The 24,090-nt window shown below is 31.4% G+C and overlaps 1 protein-coding gene across 2 annotated transcripts in view; it reads right to left on the bottom strand.

Annotated features, from left to right (window-relative positions):
* LOC142318102 (calcitonin gene-related peptide type 1 receptor-like) overlaps positions 1–24,090 on the bottom strand; it is a 237,195-nt gene that overhangs the window by 40,002 nt on the left and 173,103 nt on the right. For both annotated transcript variants that reach the window (XM_075354631.1, XM_075354632.1), the window contains exons 5-6: positions 18,388–18,494; positions 10,310–10,401 (exon numbers count right to left, since the gene is read on the bottom strand). In XM_075354631.1, coding sequence (XP_075210746.1) covers positions 10,310–10,401; positions 18,388–18,494 — 199 coding nt within the window. The remainder of the gene's footprint in view (positions 1–10,309; positions 10,402–18,387; positions 18,495–24,090) is intronic.

Here is a 24,090-nt window from a genome sequence, read left to right as displayed (position 1 = left end):
TTTAATTTCTGTTTCATTGTCTATAAATAAAAAAATAGAGTATGGTTTGAACACTTCACACAGCCTCATCAACATTACTTTATTCTCACTGTTTATTTATAGTGGTCATCTGTTCAAAAACTAAAAAAAATCAAACCTATTATATATAAATTTTGTAAATCATTTGAAAAATGTCAGTTATATTTAAATCTTAATAGGTTTGAACCTTTCAAAATGTTGTGTTCCCCAAAGTATGAAAATTTGTTTTTTTTTTATATAAATAAACATCAATTAAAATAATGGGCATTAAAAATTGTCTTTAGTATTTCAAACTGAAAAAAATTCTACAAAAATTAATAAAAATTTTAATTAGTTTTGTGAAATTTATAACAAATTTCAATTTTCTTTATTACTACTTATTTTCAGCAGAAAGAAAATGAATAATAAGTTTTCATAGGTGTGTTTGGCTCTTGTTATTTATTTCTCCCTAATCTGAATACTGAAAAAAGATTACCTCAAAATCCTAAAATAAACTAAAATAAACCAATGAACATTAAAAGAGATATTGTGTGTGAATGAAAATTAATATTTTAATAAAATAATAATAAATATGATAAGAAGAAGAATATATTTTTAATAAGTTTAGGTGATATAATTAAACAAAATAATTTTTTGAGTGTGGTTGACAAGGGAGTGCACTAAGATCCTTCACTTTAGGTACAAAACTGCATAAAACCAGTCCATCTCTATTATTTGTCAAAATTCTCTTTTCATGGTTAATGTGTTTGCGTAGGGGTGTGAGTGTTGTTCCACTTTCTATGAGGTGATTTGTAAAGTTTTACTTTGATGCCATATTTAATGTGAGGTTTTCATGCAAGTATGTGTATCATTTTCCCCCATTATAAAATTTAGAGCAGTAACTGCAGTTAGCTTATGTATGCCTAAACATTTTGAATAATATATTGGGAACCCAACTGCTAATGAATAGAGTGGATGTGCACAGACTGTAGATAGGTGAAAGAAACAGTATCATGGTTATAAGTAAATAAAGAGCATTCTTCAAGAAAGAATTGTGGACTGTAAACATACCCACTAACAAACATTGATGCTAAAAACAATGTAGTTATTTAGGAAGAAGAGTTGACTGAAACTTATGAAACTAAATGTTAAGAAATGTGTCAGAGATATGCTAAAAGAAAATGTTGTTGTTTACACCAATGCACAAAGCAGTTTCAACTTGGTATTTAACTTATTTTCCTCTAAAATTTAACACTATTTCGGTATAATGAATATTTCAATTATAAATAAGAAATTTTTCATACACTGGGATTTATGTATTCCATTCAACATATGTATTTATTTATGCTCAGCTGATTTTTTCATTTATACCTTCAGTATTGATTATTTATTAAGATTTAACTACATTATTTCATGTGTTTATATCTTAAATGGTAATAAGAACTTTTAATTAAAACAAAAGAAAATCATCTTTTGGATTGTTGTATTGTTTTCTTTTCACATATTAAAACCATGCTCTATCAGTACACTTCAATCTTATGACACTACACAATGTAAAAACTCTCTTGTTACGTTCTCTCTAAAATTGTTAAGTTTTCTTGTTAAAAAATTATATGTTTCAATTAATTCTGAAGTATCTTATGTTATGTTTTAAAACTCATGAATCTTTATTGTGTGAACTCTGCTAATCTTCTGTCATGTTATAATCCGTATGAATCTTTGTAATATTCTCCGTTATGTTATAATATGTTAATCTAAGTTGCATGTCAAAAATTCTTTAAATATTATGTTTGTGATTTTTCTTCTTTATAATTGTATGCTTCATAAAAATCAAAGGAATTCATGTCGACGTATATAAAATTCACGATTGTGAGATTACATTCTGTGCAAGTTAACAGCAAAATATTGTTTTTCATCCTACAGTAATTGTCTGTTAAACTTCTACGATGTTAGTTCAGATTACAATTCTGCTTAAGTAAATATTAAGATATTAATGTTTTTCATTGAACAATAATTCATCTGTTAAATAATAAGGTAATCGTCCATTAAATAACAAGGTTGTATCATTGTTATATACTTTGTGTAAGTTGTTATTATTATATACTTTGTGTATCTCAAGGAAATATTAAAGGTAACAAATTTACCCATACTGTAATTGTATAAATAGAACTGTTGTATATAAATTTACGATAATGCATTTTGCAGTTTTTATAAACATGGTTATATAATTCTCATTTCATTCTGTAAAACATAAAGTCCAATATTTTTTGCAAATATGAGCTATGTATAATTTTATTTTATGTAACTTGCCCCAACAGTTATGAAATTTGTATTAGAAAAATTGTAGGTATGTGCCTTGAAACTATTACAATAGTAAATCCATTAAAAAAGAAATGGATTTAGTTAAAAGAGGAAATAATCAAAGCAGACAAAGAAATTTTAGCTAAAAAACTATCATAAAGTAGAAGCCTACAGATAATAAGAAATTCAATGGAACTGATGGATTTATGGAGAAAGTATAAAAATATAAATTGTGAAGAAGATAGGATTAAAAAGTAAGAAAGGAAATTATTAGAAGGTGCAAGTAACTAAGAAGGATGATGTTGGAGAGATACAGTGAGTTAGAGAAAATATACTACCAGTATAGTAAAAATAATATATAACATAAAAGAAAATTTTGAGGGAATTAAACTAAAATTAGTTTGCTTTGAAGATGTCGAAGGAAAATTGCGATTTAGGGGAAAAACTCATAGGTGGAAAAGAATAATTGGAAGGATTATACAGGAAAATTTCATCAAAAAATTACCTCTGCTAGTATCATTCAGGTTTAGAAAGAATTATAAAATAAATTCTTAAAAATAATTGTGGAATCCAGCATTTTACGGTATGAAACATAGATATAGAAAAAATAGAAAGGAAATACATATTACAGAAGGATTTTAAATTAGGTGAATTGATAAAATCATAATGACGTCTTAAGGGAAGTCTTATAAAGAATTTATGGCAGGAGATATATACTGAGCAGTTTGGTCATAGATGACCAAATTCAGTTAGTTGGGTGAAAGAGATTGAGTAGAAGATAAAGCCGTAGAGGAAGACAAAAACTGGAATCAATAAAACGTAGGTTATATTAGGCTGTGAGTTAAATCGTACCCGGGAAAATGAAAATCACACTTCCGGGCACGACCCCCCCATTGAAACTTGAAACTACTTTACTTGAAACTTATCAGGCGGAATCCTAGCCTACCATGATGCCCTCAGACGCCAGAACAGGTTATGAGAAGTAAGATAATCAAAATTTTGCAGTGAAGTCACAACAGTAGAAACCGCAAAGAGATAAAGAACTCTACCAGGTCTCACAACTATTAAACTAACGCACTCAGTCGAAGTTGAGACTACCGCAACTACAAGCAAAGATCTATTTGAGTCCAATGCAGAAGCGACCCTGCAACCAGAGTCAACAACTCGCAAGAAGTGCCCACAGTCATTATCATAACTGTTGCTAAAGAAGCGATTTGGATCGCATAAAAACCTAAAACCAAAAACCCCCTGCATCGAGGAACAAATGGATCACAATATGATAGGAAAACTTAAAAATCGCATGGCCTGGTGGATCACCCAGCTATTTGATGGGCGTTACACTACGTACAAACATCAAGCTTCAAAAAAGAATATTAACTATCCAAGGAATTGAAGTACAATTCTACCGCACGCAAGTAACAGCCACAGTCCTTACTGTTGACTGAATGTTTGCATTCTTTGCGCAAACTTTTAAGTTTGTGCAAGATGGAGCCTCGGCTTCCTGTGGACAATCGTCGCGCTTGTGGCCTTTCCGCCACAATGCGCGCAGACTGACGCATACTTACAGAATTTGGCTCTGTGGCCTAAAGGATAGCACTTTGTACATCCACGTACTCCTTAACTCTACAGGACGTTAAATCGACGTACAACCTACTCTCAGACACAAACATGATCGTTAGAGAGCTGTCAAATGAAGAGACATTCAAGTTCCCTTCTGCACAGTACAGCAGACACGCTATCAGAACCAAAATAAAATTTCTTCCAATGTGAAAGACCTGGCAGTTCACCAGACACAACATACAGATTCTGCAAGTGGACAACATCCAACCCCCTATGTATGGCAATCTCGCCAAGTTCAGTCTGTACAATGTAAGCATCCTCTGCATTAATTGCTCAATTTGAACCATCTAACGATATTGAATTGTAATACATTGTGAGAGCCCTTTGATAACAAGCACAACCCTTACTATTCACAGAGTGTTTATGGTCCTTCCGAAGACGTCTGCAGTTTATACAAGTCGGGCTCTCCAACTTCTTAGCACATTCCTCTCGTTTGTGTCCTTCATCACCACAGTAGGAGCATACTACCACCAGATGTTTATACAGTTTAGCTGTGAGTCCAAACTGGCTGACTTGAAAACAATGTTGAACATCTGGATATTCTTTGAGTTTACACACAGAAAAGTCAATAAACAACCTGCCCTCAGATACGAAGCCTTCAATAGTTTAGGATGCACCTCAAAGACATCATGGTAATTCTCTGCCTTGCGCCTACCTGTTTTGAATAACAGTCTACAATCAGCCTTGAAGGCCACCTCAGCCATCTGAGTATTTTGCTCCCGTATGAGAGTCATTAACTCCTCCTCAGATAGACGTCGATCAGTATCATACAGTATCATACCTTAGGACGCCTCTTCCTTTTAGGGGTGACTTTCATGTTGGTTTTACTGACATCAAGGGAGTCAGAAATTACATTAATTGTCTCTTTGTCATCGGCAGCGACAACGAGCCCCTTCTTTGTCTTACATATATATAAATTCTCAGGCAAAGGACTACCTGAAACTCATCATCCTTCATTTCCTTGCTAGATTTCGCCAATTCCCCTTCCTATAATTAATGAAAACAACCTCATACTGCTTTTGAGACAAATTGGCATCCCATTTCTCCTTTAGTACTTGAGAATAAGGCTTACGTTGAGACACCACAACTGGAACAAAAACCTTTTTCAATCATCTCACGCACTTCTGGAGACCTCTCAACCAACTTATCATACCATTCCACAGTGGCAGAAACAATTGCTTTAAATTCTTTCATTCTGAGGATAACCCTTTCACGTACCTTAGCTGAACTGCTCCTGGGACTCTCTAAGAACTGCATAAGCGTTTCATATTGCTCATTAAATCCCCTCACAAGCGAAGCAGAACTTCCCACATGCCCTGTCGCTTGAACAAAACCCTGCACCAAATCCTTAACCCAGGTAGAGATACCCTAGCCCTTGGCTCATCATCTCCTGATGAGGAGGAATCATCAGGCTGCACTTCAGCTACTACTTCACCAGGAGCGCATTTTGCCCGCCTGGACTTACTCTTCTTACCTCTTTTATCAAACATAGTTAATATTAATTTAATAAAAACAAACAAAGACTATAAAATTATTTTAAAGTTGTTCACTGTCAAAAACAAGTCCAATAAATCAGATGACAATGTAAACACAGGAAAGACCAATCAGATTAATGCAAGATGGCCGCTATCAAACACAACGACCAATCACAAAAAAACAATATGGCTGTTGCCAATCTAAACTAAATCACAACCGATCAATTAACAAATTTACTTGAATTATATTAGATTCAAACAAACAGCTAAAACAACTGTATTTTATCACAATTCTTAGGGTCCTGGATCTGGCTTCAGGCAGCGAGTGCAAATATGTACTCGGTGTCTTCTTGGACAAACCTGGGGCATTTATAACCTGTGGTGGCCCTCTGCCTTGTTTCAATTGGAGAAGCGTGGTTGCACGCGGGATGAGATTAGCACTCTCTCGAGCTACTTCAGCGATAGAACTGTTGTCCTTCGTGACGGCAGTTCGCAAGTAGGAAAGACCCTGTCTGAAGGATGTCCACAGGGCAGTGTACTAGGTCCACTCGTCTGGACCATCGAGTTCGATTCTCTCATGCGGGAGCGTTTGACCAGTGGCTGTCGCATCGTGCCTTATGCTGACGATGGGCAGCTGCTGGTCGAGGGCGGTTCGCGTGCTGAGATCGAGCTCAGAGTGGCACAGGCATGTAGGGTATTGCGGTTGTAGAGTCTTCAGCATAAGATGGTTTTCCGTGCGGAGAAAACCACTATGATGTTTTTGAAGGGCCGGCTAGCTGCAACTCGCCACCCGCGGGTTGTGATGGACGGCCTTCCAATTAGGTATGTCACTCTTCAGAAGTATCTGGGTGTTATCCTTGATGAGAGGCTTCTCTTCAAGGAGCACTGGCAGTATGTGGCGAAGAAGGCTATTGATGCTTTCTTCGGTGTCCGTAGAGTTGTCCATCCCGATTGGGGGTTGAATTTCCATACCATGTGGATTCTTTACAAAGGTGTTTGCGAGGCCATTATGTTATACGCTGCGCCCGTCTGGGCTCATCGTATGCGGTACCAATGTTATAAGGATATTCTATTAAGAGCCCAGCGTCTTCTTTTATTAGCGGTTGTCGGCGGTTATAGGACTGTCTTGTGAGAGGCAGTAACTGTGATCGCAGGCATCAAACCCCTGGATATTTCGGCTACGGAACGTAGCCAGCGGTATGTTGCAAAGAAGGGGAGGCCTTCTTACATCAGGGCGTATGCGTGAGATCGAAGGTCACGGTTTTGACTCTTGGCAAGATAGGTGGAACGATTCTTCTACAGGTCGTTAGAGAGTTGCGAGCGGTTAGCTGGGTATCCCCCAATCAGCACACGACGCAGTTTCTCTCCGGACATGGTGCCTTTAGGGAGAAATTGGCTAGGTTTAGGTTGGTTGATTCCGGCTTGTGTCCGGACTGTAGGGTCGATGACACTGTGGACCATGTCCTACACATTTGTCCCAGGTACGAAGTTGAGCGTACCAGAGTTACTAGGGAACTGGAGAGAGTTAACTCCGTTTTGGATTTGCGAGTCAACTGGAGGACTCGCAGAGAGTGGACAATAGTTGCTGGCTTCCTTCGCTTCCTCGCCCTGAGCAGGACTGCCGAAGGGATTTAGTAGGTGATAGGAACCTGGGAGGCTAGGGACCACCTGGGCAGTTGACTGGCCGAAGGTAGGCGCTTAAGGCAGCGTGCCTCGGTTAGATTTAAGAGTTGTCAATTTGATTTTGGAATTAAGCTGTCGGAGGAGTTGCGGCCGTTGCCAACGGGCATGGTATTCCTTGTCCCGGGGGGTGCGGTCGCACTTCGACGGGGACGTTTTATGAGCACACGACACTGTCGGCGGGACGTGGCTGGGTGCCGCTTCGGTGGTATGCAGCGGCGTTTCGACGGCGGTTACGAAAGATGTTGAATGTCACGCGGGACTTCGCGATGGAAGCTGAGTGGGAGTAGGCGTTCATTCTCCTCTCCCCGGTAGAGTGGAACGAAGTCTGTTAGCTTTGTACTCATGTTGAGTAATTTAGCGGGGTTCTTTAAGGGAACTAGGACCAAATTTCGCTGTGATTAACACTTTTAGTGGGAAAGTTGTTGTAGTGCTTAGTTTGCCTCGATTGCGAGACATTCAATGGAATAGGCTCATTAATGGATAGATCTAGGCGCGGGGTCTTCATTCCGCGGTTAGGCTTCTAGCTTAGTTACTGAGGGCGACGTGGTAGCTGCAGGTATCCATTGTCTTCTTTTGAAGGCATAAACTTAAAACTATCTCCGGGTGAATTTTACCGATGCAGATGCTTCGAGGGACATCTGCATCGGTGGCATCTCTGCGGGGCCTGAACTGAACGCTGTGGTGTGCAATCAGTTTGAGGGCGAGAAGCTGTCCTCCGTTAAAGCCACTACTGGCTAGGAACGCGAGGGGGTGGTGTAGCGACCGTACACGCTACGAGGCGGGATCTTCTCCCTTCGGGGAGGAATCGAGATGTATTTTATCACAGAATACGCTAAAACAAAAGTAAAAGCCATCCAGAAGGGTGATTTAAAAGACCATCCAAGCAACAAAAACTCAAAGCAACCAATTACACAGAAAATAATACCTCAAAACAACAACAAAACAAACAATTACACCCTTTCTAACAGCAAACAACAAAATTCACAAAAGTAAACCTGAAACTGCATAAATAAATAGCCTTCATCGGGCGAGTTGGGATTTATGAGTTCAAATCTTAGCCACACCTCTTGCACTTGGTTCCTATTTTCGGTAGCTAAGCCAACCACATGGTTAAAGAGGTTATTTCTGTTGTGAAAGATACAATTTTTTAGATCTGTTTTCACAGATAGATTTCAAAATGGTTCTTTTCTGGTACAACTCCTAACTAACGAGCAATTAATTTGTACAAGTTCAGTAACATTTTACCACATTTGGAGTAAAATGTTTTCGGATTGTCTTAGAAAGAGTACCAAGGAAAGAAAAATAATAGAAGGTGGTTTTCTGACTGTGATATTATTATTATATATCGCAAGCAATTATTTTGATGTATTATTAAAAGATTTCTGTGACCAAATTCAACCCACATAAGTTTCATAAAAATATTTACAAACTTTTTTCGTGAACGTGATGATATATTAAATTATTATAATGACAATTCTGCTGGACATTATGTCACTATTTTTTATATGGTGGCTTGTTTCTTCATATTTTTGAAGATTTTTAGCAATGGTTCTTTCTAAAATTGTAGATAAAAAACAATTGTTTCTAATTTTTCACATAATAAAGGAAACTTTTGAATTTACCATCTACACAGACTTAACAACTGGTAATAATTTATATATTTATATAATACTACAAAATAATAAATATTTGTGTAAAATAAGATGTAACTAAAATATACATACAATATATATATTCTACAATATGTCCGAGAAGTCTCCAAATCCCTAGAGAAATGCAAGCTCTGGACTTAGTACATATTTTGAATGTTTATATATATTTGTACTTGCCAATTATTTTTTCAGTGGATATGAGTATGCAGCATCGTACTGAGTGCACAGAGCTTTATGTTTCCACATCCTCCTTGAGATGTTGCCAAGCTTCTCTAGTGTTATGGTTTGATAGGCTCATCCAGACTGTTTCACAAGTCTTCACTTGTGTACTGACGTTGAAATGCATAGTCCTTGATTATTCTCACGAATTGTCGAGTGCGGCAAGGCGAGGTCATGGTGGCCATTGCAATGGGGCTTGTGAACTGGAATCATTCCAGAGGTCTAGAAATTGTTCAATTAGGAAGTCGCGTGCTTGAAAAGCAAAGTAAGTGGACCTCTGTCTTGCAATAGCTAGACACGATCCTGATACCTTTCTCTTGAAGCTATACAGACAAACATTGTGCTAATATTTGCAAAAGTTTCTAAATTTGTAAATAAGAATCAGCATTCACGTAGTCTTAAAAAATATATGATCCAGAAAATAATCATGATGTCACTCCGGTCTATGTCATGACATGGTGGATTCCTTTCCAGTTCATGCACAAAATAACGATTCTCCTTAGCCAAGAAAACTATATTCATGGCTCATGAATTGTGATAAATTGCGTATTCATTAGAAAATAATACTTTTGTTTTAGCCATCACATCTTGAAATCATGCTAATTAACCATGGCAGGCTGCAATATACTATTCCATGCCACCGTTGGATAATTCAATCACACATGCTGGTGTAAATGGTTTCATATTTAAGTATTTTTTAAAAAGATCATGCATTGACCGCGGTATTTTAACTTCATCCACTCTATTATGAATAGATTTGATTGGAGACTGCTTGATCAAAGTGGCGACAGAAATATATGTTTCTAATCACGTCTTCTTTTGTCCAGTAAGCTGTCTATCTTTAACATTGGCGGGAGCAAGTGCAAGTTTCTCCCAATCCACACATTATTACTTTACAAGAAGGGTTCTTGTCAAAGAATTTACGAAGTCCATTGATTATTTGTGGCATTATTTGCTGGTATGTTGTTTGAGAACCCAAACTCCGTCACCAGTCACACCTCAGTACTGTAATTGCTCCCATCAGCCATGGCTTTGTAAATGAAACAAGAGAATGAGAAAGTAGGTGAGAGAACGACTAGGTGTCTTAAGTGATCTTGAGAGCAAGGATATCAACCACAGTAAAGAAATTGTTTCTTAGTAACCGAATACCACACGATTTTCAAAAGTGGTAACATGCTAATTGCAGGAAGTGCTATGGGGACTTCTCGAACGTATTGTATAATCATTTTTGCTTTTTTAATTTTCTAAATTTTACATTTCTTAATTTTTCCTTATTTATCAGCATACTGGCAATTTGATATATTTTTACAATTATAACAGGCAGACAACAGATTTTTTCATTAAAATAATTTTACTACTTACTTAAAATAAAAAAATATAAATAAAGATATGATTAGTGCTCCTAACGATATTGTGTATCCAGTCTTGTATATCAGATTAACTTGAGTTCGCAACTGAAACAAATAAAAAATTGGAACAAGTAGATGAAATAAAATTCTTATAATTATTTGTACTGCTTATTTAATATTGTTTGGTATATAACCAAACTCTGTATATTTTATGGGTGCACATATAAGGGTAGTAACTTCAATTAGTAAATAAATAATATAGCAATATTTCTTAATTTAAAAAAAAATGCTTTGAATAAATTTTAAGGAATCCGTATATATATATATATATATATATATATATATATGGAATTCCTTAAAATTATATATATATATATATATACAATTAATTTACATGTAGATTATAAAAAAACATCAAGACTGAAGATTGAAGTTGCTCTAAGGATCAGAATGTGTCTCTCAATTTAATATATAAGAACTATTTATACTGCATTCTGCCATTCATTTATATATATAAATATTGAAATTTACTGTATTTCATTGACAAAAATAAGTTAAACTTTTAAAAAATGTGGTCAGTAAAATATAATTATTATAATTAAGCAAAGGAAATTGAGTTAAAGGAAATAAATAAGGCGAAGTAGAAAGTAATACAGAGAACATAGATGCAGCATAAGGAAAATAAAATGGGAGAAATAAAGCCAAAGCACTAATAACTCAAAAAAATCTTCTGAAAGTGGTATAAACATATAGGACTACATACAGAGAAAAAAATATCCAGTGAGCTGCTGAAGAATGAAAATGAAACAAATTATTTTATTGAAATTTTGTTCAATGGTTGGAATTATTTCTTTAAAAGATATAAAATCTATTAATTATTAATTAGAGAAGATAATAAGAATAGAGATTTACAAGAATAGTTGATACATAATCAGAATTACTATACTTTTATTGGTAATAATAAACTGAATTTTTTATCACTGAACCAGATATACAAATTAATGACAACATAAATTTGCCATCTTTGAGACTGGTAAAATTAAGTCAGATTAATGTAATAATTAATCTGATAATTAATAAATTAATCAGATAGATGTAATACCTGATGATTAAGTCTAACATCTTATAATCTAAATTATTTAATGAAATAGTTTAAAAAAGAATAGAGCTGGTGGAGTACACTGTACTAGATAAAAAATTGTTTCATTTCAGAAAAAGCATGGAAACATAAAGAAGAATTTATCTTTGAGACTGGTTTTCAAATTTAAGCTAAAGAAAATAAAGTTGTCAAATTCTATTTAATAATGTAATGTGAAAGTAATATTCAAGATTTAAAGAAAAATAATGCTGGATATAGAGATATAGAGAAAGAAAAGTTGTTTGCAGCAGAAGAGGGAAGCAAGCTGTAGTAAAAAAGGAATGAGACATGTATATAGCTTATTCTCACTGTTTTTAACTTTTTCATTTCCTAAAAACAGTCAATTGTATTTTAATTTATGTAAGAAGGAATCTAAAGTAAGATAAAAAATTGAGACTTGAGTTGTAGTTGAAGATAAAAAAATGGAAATTCTTGACTGACAGCATTGTACCTTTGGATTAAATTAGGAATATTAAGAAGAGGTAAGTAAAGAGTAGTATAAATGATAGTGGAAGGAGTTATTCAGTTTGAAAATAAAGATGAGCAAGATAGTATTAATGAACATGATAGAATGTATGATTATGTGTTAATTACTTAAATAGTAAGGAGATTACGTTGTTACAAAAATTATAAAATTAATAAATATCAATGAATGAGTTGAAAAACATACTAATACGACTCAGAAGAGCTTTTATGTGAGGAAGAAATTAGCTATCAAAGACAAGTTAATGGTAAAAAAAAGTTCTCAAAACTATTTAAATAGAGCTGTGCTTTGGGGCAGCAAACATGAGCCTGGGTATGATGGCAAATAGCAGATCTTACACCATTACTTTCTATCTTATATCATTTTGTTCAGAATTAAATTTTCTACAAGTTTTGTTTAAAAGTTTTTTGTGTTTATTACCACCCATTTAACAAATTTATTGTACGTCAAACATAAAAAACAGGGTTTTTACCCCAATTTATTTGTTCTCACCCCAGATTTCTCAAAGACTACTACAGATATGGTTCTGAAACTTGTTTTATTCAATTTTTCAGGTGATAAGTCCTTAGAAATCACTAATTTTTTCTACTTGATTAACATCATAAAGATTTCACTATGACCTCATTTCAATGGGGAGCGAAACGTTTCAGTGGCCATAATTCGCAAATGAAGCAAATTAGGACATATGTTTGTGTGAACTCTCCCCATTATTGTCATGAATAGAATATGCTATGAAAGTCCTGGGAGAACTTTGTGATACAATCTGTATATTTTCAACTGCATAATCATATTTACTATTTGGTAAGGACACAACTATTAAATATGGTACAATACTTGTTTGGGTTCATTCTTATAACAATGTCTAAAACATACTTCCATAAATTTTTTATTTTTATTACTGGTATTCTAGCTGTATCAGAGTATATACATAGATTGACAACATCTTCTGCCATAATAATTATACCAACATATCTGAAGTAATTGTGAATAAAATATTTATTATGAAATGAAATGCAATATGATATTTGATTATAGAATCCTATTGGCTGGTAATGGCAAATAGGGATTTCATGATTACAAAAACATGCTTGCAAAACACTTTTTATTTTGGAAGTTTTACAATGCTTTTTCAGATCCAGGTGAATGAAAGAGTTGTTGCTCTATGCACAAAATTTCAACTCTGTAAAATTAATATTTTTTTCAAAAAAAAAATTTAATTTTATTTTATAAAGTATAATTATTCAGGCCAGCTAATTTATTTAGAAGTTAATATGCTGATTTCTAGATTCACTGGTCTTGGGTTTGATTCCTTGTAGAATCCATTCTTTCATTTCATCCAACCTTTGTTAAAATATGAGTTTATGAAGCTTGCTCAAGGTTGTGATAACATACTGAACTGTTAGTTTATTACAATTATTTTTTCTTTTTGCATTTTTTCCCAAAATAAACTTTTTTATAATTTCTCAAAATAAGTTTTGGTGATATCAGTTTAATTTAATAATTCTTCTTACATTAATTCCTTTCAGTTTTATTTAAGTTATTTTTTTTAATAAAATCTTTAAAAGTGGTAAGAGGTCAAAAATATTGTTTTTTGGAATTTCTTCTCAATTTATTTTTCAATATTCTCTGAATCATTTGATATAAGATTCATAATGGTACGTTGAAAAATAGATTTTTTATGATTTTTAAAAAAAATTGCGTCGTAGCTGTTTTGCAAACAATGGCACTCAAATTTGCCAGTAAAAACTGTTCTTACTCACACAAAACCCTTTTCCCAATGTTTGTTCTTCAAGCTATAAAGCCAGTATTTCAAAGTTTATCTAATGAAGATTTGTTGAAAAAATATCTCCATGAGCAGACGCAACCACAGTCTTTCTGTGGTCTCAAGCACATAATTTGGAACCGGTTGCAAAAAATATCTTTGTGAGAAAGGAAACATTTGAATTTGGAGTACATGTTGCAGTGTAAACATTTAATAATAGATACATTAGCAGGTATGAAGTTCTACAGCACCTTGGAATTTTAAAAAAAGATTGGTGAGAAATAAGTAACCAAGGCAGAAAAAACAGGTCAAGAGATACAGAAAAAGGCTAGACAGACAAGCAGAAATAAAAAGTTAAAGCTGGAAGATCAGGAAGCTAACACTGGTGACCCAGATTATGAAGCTGGGCAGTTTTAAAACAGTTAACTTAAAAGACTTATTTATGTAATTTTTAAACCCCATTTTCCAAAAATCTTTTTTTTCTGTATTTATGACCTATTATCTTACGAACCGCTGAAGATAACAACATGAAATTTTTTGTCATTATTTTATATGTATATATCTTTCAATACATTTAGAATTATGTAAATATGTGAATAATTATCTGTTTCAAAAAATAACAATTCCTAAAAAATTGAAAAAAAAGTATTATTATTAATAATAATTTATATTTCATTAGGGAAGTGATTTATAGTTTTAATTCTAGATGCGTCTAATCCACTTAGAATACAAAGTATCCAGAAAAAATTTGAAGCCTGAGAAATTTGAAGCATTAATAGTTTCTGAGATAATAGATCTTCAATATAAGCTGAATATATCAAAGGATAGGTGGTTACAACTGCCCTAATTAAATTATTTAAAAAATATTAGTCTACTTAATTATTTACTTTTTAATTGTTTTTCATAAAAAAAAAAAAACATTGTTATGAAATTACATGACATAAATTTATTAAAATCTCTTTTGAAGTGTGTTTTTATAGCCCACTGCATGAATATGAATTCCAAACCATTTAGTTTTTGAAAGGTTCTGAAGAAACCTAAACGAAAATAAAATTAAATGCTTGTTTGTATGTCTATACAATTGTCAGTCAATCTCGCTTTCTTTGTTCCTCCTTGCACTCGCTTTTCTCATGAATGGAGTGTTGATTTTTTTATGTAGCTTATTTCTATCACCTTGGTTTAAATTTTGAGTAGTTTTATCAGGAAAGTTTAACAAATATACTTTATCACTATTGGAGATCACAAAATGTTGATTCTGTGGTTAATATTTAAAAATTTAAATTGACAGTTTAGTACATAGCAGGTATGTTTAATCTAAAATACAATGAACAACAAATTTTATTCTTTTTTTTGCTTTAAATAAAAATGAATCGCTAATATTTATACTAATTTTTTGCACAAATTTCAAATATATTAACAAATCTTTTGTACCGAGGATAATTTTTAATAATAAACATTATATGTGCAACAAAAAAAACTGTGATGGTAATAAAACAATTCACTACATGTACCAACTATTGACCTAAAATCTATTTCTTTAGCTTTTCTGCTGTAATTGACTTTGGTAGATTGATCTTTAGATTGCAACTTTATTTATCTACCATTTTTGGGTTTCATTTTACATGGTAGCATGTTTCTATAGTAGATATCTCCTTGTGAATGTGTTCTTTGGGTTCTTTACAGCATCAAGATTATCAGGGAAAAATCTAAATGTGAATTTAAGAAATGAATTTGAGAAACATATCACACCCAAATAGTTTTGAAGCAGCTCACTTACAAGTTCCCTATGGTTATCTTCTATGATTCCCAGAAAATTAGATGTTTATTACATTTTAAAATGATTTTAGATCCAGTAACCTGTTGAAATGCATCCTGACTTTTTTCAAATGCAGAATCATTCATTACATTTCTCATTTGTGATCTAAGAAGTAAGCCTTCTTAGCACCTTAGCATCACTTAGATTTGGTAACTTTGCTTTCAGAAACTGAAATCCTGTACAATTGCAATTCTTTGTTTTAACTGAATTTTTCATCAAACCTAGTTTAATGTGTAGATAAGCTACCACTTAGGAAAGTAGGAAAATAGACTTTTTCAGGTGTTACTAGTGACTAACTTACTACTATACTCCTTCTCGCCCACAACCAGTGCACCTTCCTATCTGGCTGATGATTTTTTTTTTATGTAATGATTTTCCTATCCATGCTGTTCCACTTTCACAAAAAAAATTTAGTATATCCAAGTTGCAATTGATTTGTGTTTAAATAATGATAAATACTGAATCTTGCTCAATACAAGCTTCATTATGATTCCTTCAAGCTAGTGGCATGCTAAAGGGATTGATGAATTTTTATTTCTAATGTGAATTATGAGTGCTTTTATTAAACTGACTTATTAGACTCTTTAGAGTCTATAAAAAAATGATTCTTCAGATGATGTAGGTCCCAAAGGAAATGATATAGAGTCCATTTCATGCAGTGGACTAGGTTTTCATATTTTTAAATGGAGTTTAGATTAGTTCATTAATCATCTTTAATTTTAATACTACGGTACTATTAAAAAAGGTACTATTACAATTTTAATAGCTTGAATACTGATAATTTTGATTTTTTATTTATTTAGAACTACAAAAATTTCTGCATCATTTTCCTCTTAATTAGAGTGAAATTTCTTAAACTAGTGTCTGTTTTTTTATTGAATATTTTACATCAGCATTTTTAGAATTTAATTCCCTTAAAAATAGTGATTTTTTTTTTTAGTTTTATGTGACTTTCCTAAAATATGTTAGATGTAGTTCTGGAAACCACTTCTTTCAGGTCAAATGACATAAAAATACACTAATTTTTTACCTTAATTAGTGTCCAAAAAACTTTAGTACTGCATACGTTACCTATAAATCAAAAATTAAGATGGAATTTTTTGGTATCCGTAACTCAAAAACAAAGGATTTCTGGTTTTATGTTTATGTGGTTCTATGTTTTTTCTTATATTTAACTGTAGAATCATTTGCAGAAATACCTTACCTGTTGGAATACTCTGAACAAACAATTTACTTTTTTATCGTTTAAACCACATAAGTTAAATAAAAAAATAAATTTGAAAGTAATGCATATGTTTTGTTTCTTTCCACTAGAAGTCAAAGTAAGAGTTAAATTTCTGTCAATTAAAGATTCTTGGAAATACAACACTGTAAAAAGCATTCTAATTTATTTTTTAATTAATAAGACAAATTAAGTATGTGGTTTGTGGAAAAAATGAATGTCATGAGTGTAAACAAATATACACTGTAATGGATACCATTAATGATTTTTAGAATATTTCAGGGAATGCAAAAGCAACACTTCAAAAACATTACGTGGCAGAGTATCTAATAAATAATCATAGCGTAATAAATAAATATTGAAAAAAAAAGTTAAATATTAGATATAAAAGCAATATCATGTAATAGAACACCAGGGAAAATGTAATATTTATTATAAATACAAATAATCACATCAAACTGTTTTTGAGTAGAATGAATTTGTTAAACTGGTAGCCATGAATTGAAATTATTCTAAGAGATAACAAGTCTTTAACTAATTTATTTTTAAACTCATCATGGTAAAGGAGGGGTAGATGTTTTACGCGATTAACAGAGTTAGAATATTACTTTAAAAATACAGTTTTAATTTTTATGTTGATTGTAACTTTATAAGACTGATGATGGGCCATAATCTGAAAACGTTATCTTTAATAGTGAACTATTAAAATTCATCTGAGTAAGTGTAAATGCTGCTTAAAGAAAAAAAAACATTCTTTATTTTCATTAAAAGAAGTCGGAAGAAACAGGATGATCATAGTACTAGCCTAATCTTTTGGTTTTTGTTTCTTGAAGTTTGGTAGTTTTCTAATTATGGTGCAGTCATATTCTGTGGAAAGATATAGATATGAAATTTTTTAGCTTATATTGCCTTTTCTTATGCTGTATTATCAAGGAAAGTAGAGAATATGGCTTAAAATGATTTTTTAGAAACAAATTCAAACTGGAAGAATGAGACACTGCCAGATTACACTTTTATTGCATCAATAAAATGTATCTTCCTTTTACTACTATATGTCTGTTTTTTAGCACTTATAAATGGACACTTATAAATGGGCACTTTTTAAATGGACAATAGTAATAAATAAATTTCTTCTGTAGCTATCAGCTCTTTTAAAAATATAATTAAAAAAAAAAGTTTTCGGTATACTTTGATATCAATCTGACAATCATATATAATAGTTGCCACTGGTTCATTGTGTGTCATATTTAAAGTAACTATTTTAAGAAGTTTTTCAGATAAGTAATTGAGGGATCTTATTATGATCTGATCGAGGATTTAATAATGTCTGTAATATCAAAAACAGTTACAGAATAGTCAGACCATTTAATATGATATATACTAACAAAATTATGAGTTAACTTTCAAGTCATCATAAAAAAATTGTTTTAACATATAGATAAACATGTTTGTGGTTTAATTTCAAGAAACAGGAGAACTTTGATGAAAGTGGTGACAAGAAAAATTAGAAAATTCATGATGAAGATAGAATTTGTTTTATAATTCAACAGTGTAAAAACATTAATCATGTCATAATCATATTTTGATTACCAGTTATTTCTTCCTGAATGAGTTGTTATGAATTTTTAAAATAAATGATTTGCAAACCCAAATAACAATTATTTCTTACCTTTAAATCTTCCATATCAACACAAGTTGTGTAGTTTGACCAGGTTTTGTTGCTGTCAGGATGTCGAAACCATGAACCGTCATTTAAACATATTCTTTGTCCAAATCCTATGCAAAGAGTAAGCCATACCTTTCACACAAATTATGAAAAAATTAAAAAAAGTGATAAAGATTAAATCAAGATTTTGATTATTAAAGAGATTTTTGAAATAAACAATTTATTTTGATAAAACAATAATTAATGTTTCTGAGATAGATATTTTGAAAAGCTGATGATAAATTTCAAACATACTAAGGTGTATTATCATTAAAGCGTTAAATGCAATTTACTGTTTCTTTTTTTTATAGAGATGTTTAATATTACCCATATATGGCTCTCATTTTCCTCTTATGAAAATTGTGCATACATATATACCATCCCATTAAAATGAAAAGACCAAAATTAAGTCCATCATCTTTTGCAGAAAATTGTTTTCTGCATGAAAACGATAACATTATTGTTAAATTAATGTCTGTAATGTCAAAAGGAGGTACAGAATAGTCAGTCCATTCAATATGATATATACTAACAAAATTATGAGTTAAAAAGATTTTTTTTATGATATCTTCAAAGTTTATATAGAGATAAGCATGATTGTGTTTAATTTTAAGAAACAGGTGAATTTTGGTGAAATCGGTTTGTTTTAAGGATGCCACTGCTCAGCATCAAAATCAGCATTATAATAAGCTAAAGACTTCTATATCTTCTATATCTTGATACTGTACCCAGTTTAAGTTTATTTACTATCAGATAAATATGAAAAAACTTCTGTCAGTATAATTAATATTGCTTGTAACTGATGTCTTATGAAAAATTCTTATTCTAATTTAAAAGTTTGCATGTATAATAAATATTTTTTATAGCTGATGTCCATTGACACTTGTTCTGATTTAAAATACTGTTTTTGATTATTTTTTTTTGTCTTCAGTCTTTTGACTGGTTTGATGCAACTCTCCAAGACTCCCTATCTAGTGCCAGTTGTTTCATTTCGGTATACCCCTTACATTCGACATCCCTAACAATTTGTTTTACATATTCCAAATGTTACCTGCCTGTACAATTTTTCCCTTCTACTTGTCCCTCCAATATTAAAGCGACTATTCCAGGATGCCTTAATATGTGGCCTATAAGTCTATCTCTTCTTTTAACTATATTTTTCCAAATGCTTCTTTCTTTATCAATTTGCTGCAACACCTCTTTATTTGTCGCTTTATCCACCCATCTGAATTTTAATGTTATCCTATAGCATTAAATTTCAAAAACTTCTAATCTTTTCTTCTCAGTTACTGTGATTGTCCAAGTTTCACTTCTTCATAAAGCTATGCTCCAAACATATACTTTCAATACTTTCAAAAATGTTTTCCTAGTGTTTAAATTAATTTTTGATGTCAGCAAATTATATTTCTGACTGAAAGCTCATTTTGCCTGTGCTATTTGGCATTTTATATCGTCCATCTTTAGTAATTCTTCTTCCCAAATAACAAAATTCTTCTACCTCCATAATCTATTCTCTTCCTATTTTTATATTCAGTGGTCCATCTACATTATTTCTATCATTATTTTCATTACTTTCATATTGTTCTTGTTTATTTCCATGTAGTAGTTTTTGTGTAGGATTTTATCCAGGCCATTCAGTGTTTCTTCTAAGTCTTTTTTACTCTCAGCTAGAATTACTATATCGTCAGCAAATCGTAGCATCTTTATCTTTTTATCTTGTACTGTTACTCCAAATCTAAGTTGTTCTTTAACATCATTAACTGCTAGTTCTATATAAAGATTAAAAAGTAACGGGTATAGGGAACATCCTTATCAGATTCCCTTTTCTGTTATGGCTTCTTTCTTATGTTCTTCAATTATTACTGCTGCTGTTTGGTTCCTGTAAATGTTAGCAATTGTTCTTCTATCTCTGTACTTGAACCCTAATGTTTTAAAAATGCTGAATATTTTATTCTAGTCTATGTTATCAAATGCCTTTTCTAGATCTATAAATGCCAAGTATGTTGGTTTGTTTTTCTTTAATCTTCCTTCTAGTATTAACATGAGCACTAAAATTGCTTTCCTTGTCCCTATTCTTTTCCTGAAACCAAATTTTTCTTCTCCTAACACTTCCACTCACCTCCCAATTTTTCTATCCAGAATCTAGTTAAGATTTTTGATGGATGACTAGTTAAGATAATTGTTCTATATTCTTCATATTTATCTACTCCTGCTTTCTTTGATATCATGACAATAACACTCTTTTTGATGTTTTATGGAACTTCCCCTATTTCATAAATATTACACATCAGTTTGTATAATCTATCAATCGCTTCCTCACGTGCACTGCGCAGTAATTCTGCAGGTATTCCGTCTATTCCAGGAGCCTTTCTGCTATTGAAATCTTTCAATGCTCTCTTAAATTCAGATCTCAATATTGTTTCTTCCCATTCATCCTCTTCGACTTCCTCTTCTTCCTCTATAACACCATTTTCTAATTCATTTTTTCCATATAACTTTTCAATATATTCCACCCACCTATCGACCTTTCCGTTTGTATTATAAATTGGTGTACCATCTTTATTTAACATATTATTTAATTTTAATTTATGTACCCCAAAATTTTCCTTAACTTTCCTGTATGCTCTGTCTATTTTACCAACTTCGTCTATTTTACCAATAATCATTTCTCTTTCCACTTATGAACACTTTTCTTTAATCCACTCTTTGTTTGTGATTGTAGAACACTCTAACTTTCTCTCTAGGTACTATTACTTTTTGTATCCACTTCAGTTATTGAAATAAATTTTGGTAGTGAAACCGTACATTTGCTGATACAATGTAAACTCAAGAGTTTTGTTTTGGTATGTTATAAATCACAAATGTGTTTTTCTTGGAGGGTTTCAGGATTACTGATAATCAGGAGTTTTATTATTATTTTTATTTATATTATGACACATTTATTTTCTTATTTCTGTTTGTATAATGTTTTATAACTATATTTTAAAATACCTCATTTTTTAAATTAAATAAAAATACAATGTAAACTGAGATTAAACATTTTAAAAACAATATAGATAGATCATTTGAAAAATTATAAACACACAATAAATAACAATTAAAAAAAAATAAAGTGAAAAATTCAGAATTTATTAAAGATTTATTTTAAATTAAAACTTAAACAGTAAACATATTAGTAAAAAATAAATTGCCTATTATCTTTCAATAATGAAATACTGTATTTCAATATAAACAGACATTTCTGCAGTAATGATTTTTAAAATTTAAGCTAATTTAGCTTACAGGATTATGTAATTTTTTTTCACTTTTTTTAAAATAAAATGTTTAACATGATTTCATGTTTGATGATTAATGTCATTGAACAATTTTGCTACTAAATATGCTGAAACATTAATTTTTATTAAAATCTGATCTAACCAACGCAGTGCTTGTTCTCCCAACAACAATTTTACAATTTTGTTTGTTCCTTTACATCTGTTTTTCAAGTGTTTTTTATGCTAAGAAGGTTATGATTAGACATGATTTTTAAAATCCTTCATCACAGCATTCTACTATAGAATCCTAGCAGCTCATAACAGTTCTTTTTTCATTAAGTAGAGAGTACATTACATATTAAATTTAAACTATCAGGTAATAATTCTTTCTGTATTATGTTAATATTTCTATAAATATTTTAACTGTTCATTCATTTATTCAAGAGTATCATTATTATAGTGAATGTATGAACCAAAACAAACTTGTAATGATTTGTATTATTCTGACATAAAAAAGTCTTTGATATTTTGTCAGATCTATTCAGCAAATATAATAAAATGTAAAATGTAAAATATAAAATGTTATATTTTAAGTAAAAAAATCAAATATTATTTATTGGGTATCACTGTCATAGTCAAATTTCTGTAATTCTCTCTCTCTTTCTCTTACATACACACAAATACATACATACATACATACATACATACATACATACATAGATACATATATATATATATATATATATATATATGTGCATGTACATGAGAGAGAGAGAGAGAGAGAGAGAGAGAGAGAGAGAGAGAGAGAGAGAGAGAGAGAGAGCGAGAGAGTGAGAGAAAGGGGTGGAAAGTGAGAGAGTATTTTTATTGGTTGAAATGGATTTAGGAGTTATTAATCCTTTTAAATTATTACGTGGAAGTTTACATTAATAATTTTCATAATCACAAAATAGTAGTGAAAAAATGTAAAAAAAACTAGTTTTTTTATTTTAGAGTGTATGTACTCAGATGTACTCAATATACAGAAAAAAATAGTTGTTATGAAAAACAAGAATTAATTAAAAAATATATACTGCCTTTTTGTAGAAAATGCTTCCTAATATTTATTCTAAATAGAGGAAAAGTAAAAGAAAGCCAATTAATGATTTTTCAATGAAAACCTAACATCTGTAATGCTGTGATTTTCAAACTCGTTCTTGCAGATGCTTTATTCATAGAAAACCAACTTGTGAACGCTTGGATGTAAATTTGAAAGGGCATCATGCAGTGCAATGTCTAACTGAAAGACCTTGGAAAATTCAACGGGAATAATTACTTTAATAGTACTTTCAAGAAATGAAAAATATAAGCTGTTTATAAACTATAATCAAAACCTTAAAGCACCTAGAAAAGGTATAAATATTTTGGATTCTGAGAAGAGCTTTCCTATGTGCAAACAGAAACTGCAAATAAATCAGAAATTAGAATTTGTAAAAAAGTGATAATAAGAAAGTTAGTTTTAAGTTTTTACTTGAAATCACTTGATGCTTAAAGTGATGAATGAAGTTATTTGTTTAAAATGTATTGCTTAATTCTGAAGCTGTTTAGGATTCAAGTATGATTCACTAAAATTAATACTGTATCTTATTTTTCATTGTGGTCATCAATCTCAAGTAGATGACTTATTTTTTCATTTTTTATAACACAAAGAATGGAAAAGGATTGCTTAAGTAAAACAAAAAAAAAAAGGTATAAAATATATAATTATTTTTGTGAAAGTTGTTTATAATCCTCTATAGCTTATCCTCAAAATTTTATGACAGCTCTAGATAGTTTGAAGTTGTACAGTACTCTATTACTTGTTTTTCAGTTGATAATAACCTGTCTGGTTCATCTTAAAAAATAATTATGCTTCATTTGTCTATATAAATTAAAGCCAACAAGTTGAGAGTCTTTGGAACAATCTCATTATAACTTGATCAGCTGGAGTTCTTTTCAGAGAAGTCAGTCAGTTAATCAATTTCTGCCGTTAATTCTAAAATGACTAATTTCAGTTGGTCCTACGACTATCAACAGGAAAGAATTCTTGAAATGATTTTGTTCATTATCAATAAGTATTTCAATTGTTTTTCGTTATTGTTTGACCCTTCTAAGTAAATTCTTCATTAGACAAATGTGACTCTGAAGTATCATAAAAGTGTTATTCTTTGGAAATTTGAACTGTTTTCTTTTATACAACAGGTTTGATATATTGTTTTTATGTTTTAAGCAAAAGTGAGTTTTTTAACTGTTTTTTTTTTTTTGGGGGGGGGTTTTTCTTAATTTGTTTATTGTGCCTAATAAGTTGTTACCAGATTTCACAAAAAATTCAAAATTTCCAAGATACTGGAATTTAATTGGAGACCTGTCAGAATCTTGACTAAAATACAATGTG

Source organism: Lycorma delicatula, chromosome 1 (genome assembly GCF_047948215.1).
Source record: "Lycorma delicatula isolate Av1 chromosome 1, ASM4794821v1, whole genome shotgun sequence".
NCBI lineage: Eukaryota > Metazoa > Arthropoda > Insecta > Hemiptera > Fulgoridae > Lycorma > Lycorma delicatula.
Note: the sequence above shows the minus strand (reverse complement) of the source record. Positions and strands in the feature narration are given on the sequence as shown.